Here is a 13,750-nt window from a genome sequence, read left to right on the forward strand (position 1 = left end):
CCTCAGATGAGGTTAAGATCCAAATTAAAAGTTCTGTCAGCACCCTAACACTTCTCCTTTGCGGCACTTCCTACACCATTAAATTTAAGTTTAATTTTATAACTGTCTTTTCTGCTGGAGAGCAAGCTCCAAGACAATGGAGACAATATTTCTGTCCACTGCTGTATCCCTAGCAATCAGCACAATGGCTGAATAGAGGGTATGCTTGATAATATTGGCTGCCTCTCTCCTTCCTTCCCTCTCATCTTCCTGACTCCTCCTAAGTCTTCCCTCATCTTATAGTTCAAAGTTCCACACATGGTTATTAGGCGGTGTTTCAGCCAGCATTATTGCTGTTGTGATCCAAAACAATTGACCACACAACTTAGAGGAAGGAAAGTTTACTTGCTCATAGTTTTTGGAGATTTCAGAGGTTCAGTCCATGTCAGGCCAGGTCTGTGGAGCTCAGAGCATGGTAATGGGAAGCAGAGGGGGGGGTAACAAAGGCTCTACTCTCACCTAACGGAGGCCAAAATTAAGAGAACAAGCAAATAATCAAAGAGAATCTCTAAGGCCACACCCCAGGAACCCACCTCCTTTAGCCATAACCCACCTGACTAGGTTACTACCCAATAAATCCACTGAAACCCTCATGACTTAATTACATCAACTATGAACATTAATACATAAGCCCTTCAGGGGACATTCTACATCTAACCATAATAGGCGGGCTTAGATTAGAGAGGGTCAGGGCCTAGGGATGCATCGTTGCAACTCTTTCACCTTCACCCAGAGTTTTAATTAGCACTCAACACCAAGGATACCCCACATTTATTCCATCTTAGCACCCTAGGGCTAGACAAGGGGTGTGGAGCTGAGGAATAGCTTCCCAAAGACCACTTGGTCTGAGGGATGGTGAGGATGGAGGTGGGATGTGTGGGCCTCTCACAAGAATGTAAATTATTGCAAATGAACACCATATTAGACCTGAAGTGTGATGCAGCTACACCTGTCACTCTGCCTCCCAGAAACTGTCCCAGAGTTGAAGGCCATGGAGAAAAGCCATGGCCTTGAACACCCTTTCCCAGCCTTCCTGTCACCAACATCTAGGCTCCTGACAGGAGAGTGGCAGCCGAGAAGGAAGGAGATGAAAGGTGAGGGGGAGGAAGTCCAAGCTCAGTCCTCCTCCGACTGGACATCTCTGCCGAGGGAGAGGGCCTTGGCTCCAGCCTTCCACTGTACTATCCACATGTGAGAGAAAGGGCGGACCCTCTGACCTCTGAGTATTTTGTGTGAAGTGGGAAGGGGAGCAGGTAGGGAGCAGAAGATCAGGATAAAGAAAGAGAAGGTCAAAAATCGAGAATCCAGAAGGTATAAAACCTTCCATTGTCAGTAAAGTTAAAAACGAGGGTTTCTGTGTCCACTTACTCTTAGAATGTCTTTGTGGTTCTTGTTTCAAATAACTGAAAACTTCATTAATGTTGATAAAATTAGATCTACTACTGAAGAAAATATTATTCAGTTTGTAGTAAACTTCTGTCTTGACACTAAATAATAACTAATGAAATTTTTTTATTGGTACTGGGGATTGAACCCAGGGGCATTCTATCTCCAAGCTGTACCCCCAGTCCTATTTTATTTTTTATTTTGGAAATAGGGTCTCACTAACTCAACAACTACAATCTCTCCTCTCTCAGCCTCCCAAATACTGGGAATACAAGTATGCATCACCATATTCAGCTAACGGAATTTTTAAATTAGCCACAGTTTTATAATTTGTAGAGGTTCCAGTGAAATGTGTCTTTGTGATTACTAGTGTTAGAGATAAGTGATTTTTTTTGTAAAGTCCACAAAGTCATTTTGAATAATTTCAATTTTATACCTGCTTTTACTGTACCTAGCGTACCTTGCGTGCATTTTAATATCTATCTTCATAATATTGCTCTCCTGAGGGAAGGGTTTATGCTTACTGGTTTGGTACTTTGTCATATAGTAGATACAGCACAGGATTTAGAATTGTTGAAAATATAATTAAAATGCTAATTCCGCCCCTTAGAAGTCATATGACCTGGAGTAAGTGATACACCTTTGAGTTTGGGTTTCCTCATCTGGAAAATGAAGACGGCATCTACCTTGCCCTGTGTTTCTATATTTAAAATAATATATTCAGGTGCTATATAACAACAGTTCTATCAACAATGGACTGCAGATACAACAGTGGTCCCATTAGATTAAATGATCTAGTGGTCTAGTGATGTCATAGCTATCTTAGTTCATGTGAATACACTCTGTGATGTTTGCTTAATGACAAATTACCTAATGCCACATTTTTCAGAAGTTATCCCCACCATTAAGTGACATGTGGCTACATATGAGAGTGTTGACAGAGTCTATACATTTGAATAAGGTAGGCGAGCTCCTGGTCCCATCAGCATCATTGCTACCTTATTTGCTTGTCACAAGACCTGATGGGTAGTTAGGGCAGATGCTACCTTCATTCTATAAATGAACCTTCATAAAGAGAACTGAAGAAGAGCTGGTTTCCTACCACCTCGGTCACAGAAGGAATCCATGTGAGGGCAGGACCAGAACCCAGAGCCCTTGATCCTTCAGCCCGCTAGATCACACTCTGCTTTCATGTAAGCTGCACATAAATATTCCAGCCAAATAATAATCTCATCTTTATCATGCTCATCCTGATGGCCTGAAGATAATCCAAAAGCAGCAGGTTCTCACTGCCAAGGTTAGTTGAGTAGAACTGTAACAGGGTCCTGGATTTTGAACTGCACAAACCAAGTTCCGAGTGCCAGCTCCCACATCCCATCTATCAGACCCTGGAGGCAATGTGTGTCTGTTTTCTCTCCTGTGAAAAACCTAATAAGCAAGAGAAAATGGGGCAGACCATTCTCCCAGAGACAACGTTCAGTGGCTGAGCTTTATAAACACAGACTTAACTAGCTTCATCCTTTCTCTTGGACCAGCACACCCTCTTTGTGTTTCAACACCTGCATTGTCCTCCCTCAGCTCTTCCCTTTGGAAATCACTCTGCACTCCACACAGCTGCTATTTCCCGACTTCAGTGACACACACATTTTCACATATCACGCCAAAGCATTTATACTTAACTGTGGACTATATTTACCACGTAGACACAAGTGTACAAAGCTCTTCCCAAGTAAGAAGACATATTCCGTGCACAGAAAAGAAACTTAAACACTCCTTGTTAATTCTCGATTCTATCTTGGACATCTCTAGAATGCACGTTTACGCTAGATCCATCTCTGTTTTGCAAACATGCCTTAGGATTTTTACTGCCCTGCCCACCCCTGCACAACTCTAAGAACGCATGTACTCAACGGCCTTCCAGGGGAAACTTGAGGCCCAGGACAGAGGTCAAAATTAGGAAGCATTGTGCTATAATCTCTCTCCTTAAATCATCCTGAGTGTATGTAATGCCAGAAAAATATAAAAAAATAATAATCCCCAACAAAACCACCTGGGACTAAACCACTTTGGGATTTAGAAGCTTCCTTTACTCCCTCTAGATTTTCCCCTTCTTTGCCAACACCAAAACCAATCAGGCCCCTGGCCTTCTATCAACAAGAGTGGCAAGAAGTCTTTCAGGAGCGAGAAACCATCCAATACCAGGGTCTAACACCTAGAACACAGTAGGTGCTCAATTAATATCTGTTAAGTGAACCAATGATGTATCTCAATATAGAAAAAAAGAGAGAGTTCATATATGAGAAAATAAAATTTTAAAAAAACCCTGCCTATCACCCAAGGGCAATCCCAACTTGAATGCCCATCACTCACTAACCGGCACTCTCATTGAGAGACACTGCATTTCTTATCAGCGCAGAACTAAGGCGAGACCTTTAAGCTTCTCCATCCCCTGAATCAAAGTGCTACCTTCTAAAAACAAATAATTAAAAACAAATGAAATTTTGCTTCCTAACCTTCTCTTTCCCACCATTTGCTCATCTTGGTGGTGACACAATTAGAACAGCAATAACACCTAGATAAAAGGAGAGTCTGCGGGTAGCGGCTGTGTTCCCCAAGTACATATGGAGCCAGAAATGAAGGAAAAGGCAAGGGGAGGAGGGGCTGGCAGGGAAGGGCTTCCACCTCTGCTAGGAGGAGGCCTGTGAGCAGGGAAGCCTAGGACTCAGAGCTCCCAACCATCAGCAGGGAGGCTGCCGCATCCCAGCGTCACCGGCCTTGGGTACCCCCAGCCCTCACTTCTCCTCACTGGGCCTCAATAGGACCCACTCCTGCCTCCTCCCTCCAGGCATCCGCATCCTCTGCCTGCGCCCCCTCCCCCTTCACCCACCTAGAGCAGAAAGGACCAGCAAAAGCCAGGTCTGTCAAATCCTGCCAGGCTCCCTGGCATAGAGATGCTATATAAATACCCAGAACCATCACACTATTACCATGGGCATTTAAATCGGGCCGGGGGCCCCCAGGGCTACGTGCATGACACCTCCCCCACATTCTCAGCACTAGAGAGACAATGCTCCCAGAGGAAAACTGTGCTTTCCTCGATCTTGAGCTGCTAGGGAAACTCATATGTTAGGGCAGCCTTCTTACAGAAAACCCTCTAAAAATACCTATCGAAATATATTTAGCTCCAGATACCGTCCTCCTACCAAAAGGCTTCGGGCTAAACCACTCTGCATGCGCCACTGGAGAGAAGCTGGGGGCGCAGGATGGCAGCCCTTCCCCCGCAGCCTTCCCTTGGCTTCCCTTCTCCCTAACCCCTCTCCTTTGTCTTCTTTTCTTGGTAGGCTGTGCATGCACATTCTGCTAGACCGCAGCCAAAGATGTGGAGATGCCTTTCCTCAGAGGTGATTTCAGGGTAAAAGAAAAGAACAAAAACTTATGCAGCATCCAGAATGCTCAGAACTAAAATTCTATTCCTGCTCATGGCTTTTAGGGTCTCCCTGCTTCTCTGAGGTTCAAGCATATACTACCCTGTATGGCCGAAGTTGACCTCTGCAGACGCCCCAGGGCTGACTCCTCCCCCTCACTACACCACACTTCAAGTTCCCAGAGGTGTCCTGCTGTCTGTCTGTCTGTCTGTCTGTCTGTCTGTCTGTCTGTCTGTCTGTCTGTTTGTCTGTCTCCACACCCCCAGCCTCCAAGCATTAACACACAGCACTCTTTTTCCCCAGCAGGGCCTCTCTTCCCCTGCCCAGCTAAGTCCCACATGTCTATGTGTCCATAATTCATGGTCTATTTCTTGTTCTTTTCTTTCTTTTATTTTTGATACTGGTGTTGGACCCAGGGTATCCTAACTCTGAGCTACAGTCCCAGCCCTATTTTATTTTTTTTAATTTTGAAACAAGGTCTCATTAAGTTGCTGAGGGCCCCACTAAGTTGCCTCAGACCTGTGATCCTCCTGTCTCAGTCTCCCACATGCGAAGATCATATCCACAGCCAGCTCACGGGTCATTTCAATGTCATTTCCTTCAAGAGTCTTTCCCCAGTACTCCAGAGCTGTGGAGTCCGGGTGCCCTTCTTCTGGGCGTTCATGGCATGCGGCCATGCTAGGAGGAAGCCCCTACCCTCAGACCCGCTCACCCCACCCACACCTAGCATTGTGCCTTGCCCATGTGGTACTCAGCAATATTTCCTGAGTGACTGCCAGTGCCCGAGGTCATGACCTGGACAGAGGGGCAGCTCAGACACACCTGCCTGTGCCCTGAGCTTGCCCCACACCTTCCACAGGCACTGCACAACCCAGAGGTCACCTCCTCCTGCAGAACTGCAGAACTGGTCAAACCATGGCAGTGCATGGTGTGTGTGTGTGTGTGTGTGTGTGTGTGTGTGTGTGTGTGTTTTGTAGGGGATTGAAACTAGGGGCACTCTACCTCCAAGCCAGACGTCCAACTCCATTTTATTTTTTTATTTGAAAACAGGGTCTCACTAAGTTGCCAAAAGCCTTGCTAAGTTGCTAAGCTGGCTTTGACCCTGCAATCCTCCTGTCTCAGTCTCCCAAGTACTGGGATTATAGGTGTGCACTACTATGCCCAGCTGGCTTTCATTTTTTGATGATAAAGTAGACGATATCACCATCTAAGAGTAGCTCTGAATTCAAGAGTAGCTATGTAGTTTTGCTAGAACGTCACCACACAACCAAAATTAAGATTTCCTAGATCAAAGGGATAGCATACTTTGCACAATTGCGCCCAAACCAAACGATGCACAAGGGAAATAAAGAGAGAAGGCTTCTTTCCCCATTGGCACAGAAATAACTGGTGCCATCTCAGAGCTTGGAGGAAGTACGGCTCCCAAGTATGGGGAGGGAGCCCATACACTAAAGGCAAACAGGCCTGGGCTCAAATTCTGGATTATAATATTCAACTGTACCTTTTATTTGCAGGGGATCCACTCCAAGAAGTCCAGTGGATGCCTAAAGCTGCAGTACTGAACCCCATGTATATCATGCTTTTTCTACACATGCATACCTATAATAAAGTTTAATTTATAACTTAAGCACAGTAAGAATTTAACAATAACTAGTAATACAGTAGAGCGATTATATTAATATACTGTTGTAATAAAATTGCCAGCATCACTACTCTTGCAACTTGGGGCCCCTATTAAATAAAATAAGAATTAATTGAACACAAGCACTGTGATATCACTGAGGTGGGTCTGATAATAGAGAGGCTGCTCTGACTGGCGGGTGGTATATACCATGTAGATGCACCGGATGAAGGGATGATTCATGTCAAAACCAGGAGCACGGTGGTACAAGATCTCACCTTGCTGCTCAGACAGCACACAATTTAACCCTGATGAATTGCTTATATCTGAAATTTTTCCACTTACTGTTTTTAGACTCTGATTGGACATAAGTAACTATGGAAAGCAAACTGTGGATAAGGGGAAGACTGCTATAGCAACCATCTGGATGTGAGCAAGTGACTGAAATTGTTTGTGCCTTAGCCTACCCATCTCTAAAATGGGCCTGAGACATAATCAAACCTAGTAATGTTTACCTTGTGCCACCACCTTTTTAGGATTAAAATAATATTTGTAAAGTCTTTTATAATATTAGTCTTTGATGGGAGGCTGAGGCAGAAGGATTGCAGGTTCCAGGCCAGCCTGGGCAAAATAAAAAATCAGTTTCAAAATTTAAAAAAAATATATTTTAAAAAGGGCTGGAGGTATAGCTCAGAGGTAGAATGCCTATGGACCGAATACAAAGTATTGCAAAGAAAAAAAGTAGTCCTTGTTATATGGTTCAATAAGTGGCAACTTTTATTATGTGACAAATGCCAGGTGATATGATACTCACTGTCCCTCTTCTCTTCCCCTTTCCTTCTCTCCTCCTCCTGCCCCCCACAGCCACCTCTGCAAGGCTGGATCTGCACAATTTACCCTTCATCCCACAACCATCACCCAAGAAGCAATATACAAGAGCTAACCCTGAGAACCTGGTGAATTCGCCCAGGTTACTGAATGCCCAATAACCCTAAAATGGCTTGCGTGTGAGCACCCAGCTTCCATTCCCCTAACAGAGTGATCGGCATGTGAGCGAGCTGGGCTGACATAGCTGCAGATGTGGATCCCAGTAAGTCCAGGGGAAGGTGTGGGAATAACAATCGCTCTCCACCCCAGCCCAGCCTTCCCTCGGCACTCTCCTTTGCACCCTATAGACAGCCCGAGGATCTGGGACGCAGCAAGTGATTCAATCAGCATTTATTGAATCCTGACTGTATGCCACACAGAGGGCATGCAGAGATGAATGGGGGGGTCCCACAGCGCAGTCCTCACCCCCACTTCTCTATTCTCACCCATGGTTTGAGAGTGACCCCAAGTTCTCGTCCATTTCAGGTTCCTGTAACTTACTATTAAGACTAATGTATGATAGTGACTTCAAGTAATTTAGAATACTCCAGGTTCCCTGACAAGTGCTTAGAGATGGCATCTCCTGAGTTGTTACCAATGCAAGAGTCCAAATTCTGCAAGATGACACTTTGTTAAGCGAATGGCACATTCCGTTGTCTTTTAGGAGAAATGAGAACACATTAACCTAGGTGTTCAGCCCCAGCCTTTGCAGCCACATTGAGCAGAACTAGCTTTGCTCAGTAAATGAGTGGATGGATGAATGCATGAATAAAGAAGCCAATTAATGACAAAATGGGCTAGGCCTTCTGACCCCGTTTCTATGCATCAAACCACATTCTGCTGAGAGCCACGTAAGATGTCTTCTGGCCGCAGATCGAAGTTTTGTTTCATGCCCACAAGAAAAGACTTCAGAGGGACACATGTCTTCTTGTTCTCTTCAAATCACATGTGCTTCCCAGCTTTGGAACATGTGCCTGCCGATGCCCTTCCGCACACACAAGGCCTCAAGGGCACCACAGGAGTGGGAAATCAGAGACCTTTAGGACCACAGCACCCTTGGGGCGGTGGGGTAACCCGGGTGGGAATGTGGAGTGTCCAAGAAGGAGCTTCGAGCCATGTGGGCTCTGGTGCTGCAGCTAGAGCCTACTGGCAAGTCTTGTGCCATCTCAGAGCTTCAGTTTCTTCATCTGTAGATGAGGTTAAGAAGACCCATACTAGGGTGTGGACATCCCCTCCTTTCATGTTGACATTTAACTGCCACTGTGACAGTGTTGAGAAGTAGGGCCTTATGACAGACTGGGTCACGAGGGCACCAGGAATAGATTAAGGCCATTACGGCAGGAGTGCGTTAGTTATGGAGGGAGTGGGTTAGTTAAGGCGAGATTGGGTTAGTTATGGCAGGAGTGGGTTAGTTATGGAGGGAGTGGGTTAGTTATAGAGGAAGTGGGTTAGCTATGGCAGGAGTGGGTTAGTTAAGGCGAGATTGGGTTAGTTATGGAGGGAATGGGTTAGTTATGGCGAGAGTGGGCTAGTTATAGAGGGAGTGGGTTAATTATAGAGGGAGTGGATTAGTTATGGAAAGAGTGGGTTACCTATGGCAGGAGTGGGTTAGTTATGGAGGGAGTGGGTTAGTGATGGCTGGAGTAGGTTAGTTATGGCTAGTCAGGTCCTGAGAAAAGAACAAGGTCCACTGGTACATTCCTCTTTCCTGTGTGTGCTTCTTCACTGTGTGAGGACTTTTCAGCGTGTCATAACACAGCAAGGCCCTCACCAGCAGCCGGGTGGCTTGCTTTTGGACTTTTCAGTCTCCAGAATTGCAAGAAATAAATCCTATTCTTTATAAGTCACCTAATTTTGAGTACTGTGCTGTAGCCACATAAAACACACCAAGACAAACCTTCTTATGAAACCATGAATAACTCCAACTTATAGGCCTAGGAATACTGAGGCTTAGACGGTCAGAGCGGCGGGCAGGTGTGGTGGCCCAGGCGCCTGGCTACTTGTCTCTTAGCAAAGGCCCAGGATGGAAGGTCTTTTGCTGAGCCAGCTGTCTGACACTGCAGCACCTGCTCCCTCCCAGCCTTCCTGCCGCCCTCCATGAGCACTGGAGCTAAGAAGCTGCTCAGCCTGTGCCCTGAGGCTGCGTCATGCCCCTGCACCTGTCAGCTCTCCTGTGCACAGGAGTAGAGTGTGAGGTGACACCTGGAGATGAGGTGGGAAGTCAGAGCTGTCAGCAGGGACAGGAGGGCACAAGGTGTGGCCAGGAGGAGAGGCTGCCTGGGGCGGGGCAAAACTCATCAGCCCCCAGTCAAAGGGCATCATTTGAACTCTGGGACCTGCCACCGAGAAGCAACTTGGGGGCACGGACAAGCTAAGTGAGTACTAGACACTCATCTCTGAAGGCTCTGCCGGGCAGCCAGGCTGGTATTACAACATGCTTCACTGACCTAAGACCCCAATAGTTGCAGAGCGGCCCACAATTTAACATACCACTGAGAAAGACAGAAAGAAAAAGGCTGTCAATTACACCCTGTGTGCCTCTATAGTCAAGACACGGGTTGACTTTAAATATGTGTGCATCTTAGACGCGATGCAATGTGGTAGATGGATACCCATGACAACTGAAGACCAAAATGTGATTATCCTTAGAACGATGGCCCTGAACCCCTCAATGGGGGTTAAAGAGTGCCACTCCTCTCTCTGCCTGGAGAGAGAATTGCAGAGACCTGCTCCCCTGAGTGCTGGGCCCAGCTGTAAGTCTAGAACACAGGAACCAGAAGAATAGCAGCTTGGTACAGGTGGACAGCAGGAGCCTGCCAGGCCGTCCACAGAGCCAGCCGAATCTGAAGAACCGGTAAGAAAGGGAAAGGAGAAGACACCCACACCCACTCCCGGGCGCCCATCAGACACACAGGCAGACACCCTGCTGATCCCGTGAATCTGCTTCTTCAGCAGTGACAACCCCCATCACAGTTCCCATCAATCTTCTCTCATCCAGTCAAAGGTCTGGCTCCTCCATCTCCTCTCACTCTTCCTGTTGCCCAGAGCCCAAACCAGAGGAGCAGACAGATTCCCCCATAAAGTACAGTTGTCTTATGGTGACCACAGGACATGGGCTCCAGAACTTTGTGGATAACAAAATCCACACACACGCACATACCCTATATATGACGGAGGAGTATTTACATATAAACTCACACACAGTCTCCCTCCCTCCTGCACATTCTAAATAATCTCTAGGTCACTTAGAATATCTAACGCGACGTAAATGCCAACCAACTAGTGGTTATACTGCGCTGTTTAGAGAATGATGTCAAGAAGTTGGGGGGGGCCAGAGTCTGTGCATATTCAGTATGAACACGATATTATTTTCCAAATATTTCCTACCTGTGCTTGATTGAATCCTCTATAGAGAATCCACAGAAACAAAGGGCTGGCTGCTGCACTTCGGCCTGTCAAAATTTCTGGTAAATCTAACCCCAGTCAGAGTGGCAAGCATAAAGAAATCAAATAACAACAAATGCTGGCGAGGATATGGGGAAAAAGGAACTCTTTTACACTGTTGGTGGGAGTGCAAACTAGTTCCGCCACTATGGAGATCTGTGTGGAGATTCCTAAGAAAGGTGGGAATAGATCCACCATATGATCCAGCCCTACCACTCCTGGGTATCTTTCCAAAGGGGTTGAATTCAGAGAAATACAACAACATATGCATACCTATGTTCATAGCAGCACAATTTGTAATAGCCAAAATATGGAACCAACCCAGATCTCCATCAACAGATGAATGGATAGCAAAACTGTGGGAAATACACACAATGGAATTCTATTCAGCCATAAAGAAGAACATAATTATATCATTTGCAAGAAGATGGAAAGCCCTGGAGAACATTATGTTAAGTGAGATCAGCCAAGCACAGAAGAAGGTACATATGTTTCCTCTAATATGCCCAAACTAGGAAACACAGAGGATACCAGTGGGACTCCAGATAATGGAGGGGAAATACCAGCAAAGTTTGAATGGAAAGATAGGAGAGGATGAAGGCTGATCTTGATCGATGAGGGTCTACATCTGAACATGCGTAAAATTATGACATGACATGGTTAACCTGGACAACCATTGGTGGGAGGGGGGAAGGGAAAATGGGGGCGGGGGGGAGAGGGCACCAAATATAGTTTAAATGTATACTATTTATGTTCAATAAAAAAATTGTTAAAAGAAAAAAATTTCTGGTAAAATATGACATACAAAAGACATATGTTGGAGCATCTTTAATAATTATTTATCATAGCAAAAGGAAAGAAAAAACACAGAAAGCAATGTAAGTGTCGAATAATCACAAAACAAGAAGTAAGCTGTGTGCATCTATTTAAACCAACTGCTGATCAGTCATTACAGATTTTTTCACCAAAGTATGGAATAATGTGTGATATTCTCACACACTGAGCATATATTGAGAAAGACAGCATAATTACGAGGATCTAAAAGAAAGCTTGCTCAGTGTTAACAGGCTGGGAGAAAATACCACAAAACAATCGGGAGTTATTTTTTTAATCAGTGAGCAAGTGTTTCTCTCTCTCTCTCTCTCTCTCTCTCTCTCTCTCTCTCCCTCCCTCCCTCCCTCCCTCCCTCCCTCCCTCCCTCCCTCTCTATTTTCCTGTACTTTCCACATTTTCTTTAATCAAGATATAACACTTTAAAATAAAAATGAATGGACTGGACAAAAAATTCCAAATGGTCTCTAACACATAAAGAACTTAACAGGACCATTCTAAACACAGAATGTACATATATCACAGCTCTGTTATTCAACACAGAATCCTATCCCTATCGTGTCTAAATAGTTCAAATTCTTATTCAGGACTTTCCTAATACAGTATATACTATTTGTTTTAGAGACACTTAAAACATCATTGAGGTGGGCCGCATTTTCTATGACAATGTACTTCTCTAATATATTGTATATAAAATGTATCTTCAAATATTAAATCTAATTTAAAATGCAGGGTTTATTTTTACAGAAAAATAACCTTCATAAAAATCTTTTTGTAAGGCAATGGATGATTTTAAACTTGAATAATCCCCCCCTCGATTTATCCATTCCCTATATTGAAGGGGTCAGCTACTTATGAGCTACATGTCAGCCTATTATATCTTCAGCTATTTCTCTTGCACTCAATCACAATTGGTCTAAAGGTTAAGCACATCAGTCTTGTGTCTGATCCAAAGGTCGCGATGGTTCCCAAACCCTTTCCCTTCTCAGACTTTACCTACCCTTCACCCATGACTAGGAAAGGTCTTCTTTACTCCCTCTCCTTTGGGCCACTCACAGTGGTGGCTATGTTCTCTTCTTTTCCTCACCAGTTGGAACTACTGTCTGCTAGGCAGCTGGATGAAATTTTCATAGCCCCCTCTTGCCATACACACACAGGCTTGCCCCTCTCCCTCAGGGACCAAGAGCCACTGGACCCAAAGACTCGTGAGCCACAGAAGCCAATATGGTATGCCTACCGACATCATTACCAAGGCCCCAACAGTGCTGGGTCAACCCAAGGTCCTCGTACCATGTTCATATCCAAACAAATGATTTATCAAACATAACTAATCATAACACCATCATATAGGCTCCTACGACATTGTGTCAGCCCCATTATAGAGCTGATACATTAATTTCAAAGGAATAACTTTTCAAGCATTTCAATATGATTCAATGACAGGCTAGTAATAAATCTGCAGATCATTAAAAATTCTGTTGTCAGGACATGAGTCTTAATTAGCAATTCAAAAATATAACTGGGGTCTTCTCCAACCCCCCCCCCCAAAGTGACTGTGCTGCCTGCAGTGTCTGGCTGATCTCTTGGAAGTGCCTCTCGGGCTAAGGCAAGTGCCTTACTTCAGAGAAAAGCCCCCTCCCCAGGGAAGTGGGCGTTCAGAAACCTAGACATGCACAGAACAGGAAGCCAGACCTGTCCGAGGCCCGTGGCCTCTGCCTAAGACACACGCTTCTGCAAGGCACCCCACTGAGGACTCCATCGAAGAGACAGATCCCAAGGGGAATCTGATCCTTAAACTTTCCTCCTTCTCCTATGCCATAGTCTGTCCTTCCACCCCTGGGGTGGCCTGCACTAGCTACACTGACACCACAGTGCCCTCATACACACAGGAGGAGAACACAGGAGAGGACTCACCCGCTGAGGACCACGATGAAGTCCATGACATTCCAGCCATTGCGCAGGTATGACCCCTTATGGAAGATGAACCCCAGGGCCACGATTTTGATGCCGGCTTCAAAGCAGAAGATCCCAATGAAATAGGGTTCTGTCTTCTCCTGTGGGGAGGAGGAGCAAAGACACCAGTAGGCATAGAACTTGCTCTGCCAGGCTCCCCCTGGCCACCTCTCTCGTGTCTGTG

The 13,750-nt window shown here is 45.4% G+C and overlaps 1 protein-coding gene across 1 annotated transcript in view; it reads right to left on the minus strand.

The window, feature by feature from the left end:
- The window catches only part of CACNA1E (calcium voltage-gated channel subunit alpha1 E), a gene marked incomplete at both ends in the record, with an annotated part of 387,788 nt that overhangs the window by 277,625 nt on the left and 96,413 nt on the right, over window positions 1–13,750 (minus strand). Inside the window, one exon of the mRNA XM_080698762.1 lies at window positions 13,528–13,667. Coding sequence (XP_080554888.1) covers window positions 13,528–13,667 — 140 coding nt within the window. The remainder of the gene's footprint in view (window positions 1–13,527; window positions 13,668–13,750) is intronic.

The sequence above is a fragment of the Muscardinus avellanarius genome, assembly GCF_963383645.1.
Source record: "Muscardinus avellanarius genome assembly, chromosome: 7".
NCBI lineage: Eukaryota > Metazoa > Chordata > Mammalia > Rodentia > Gliridae > Muscardinus > Muscardinus avellanarius.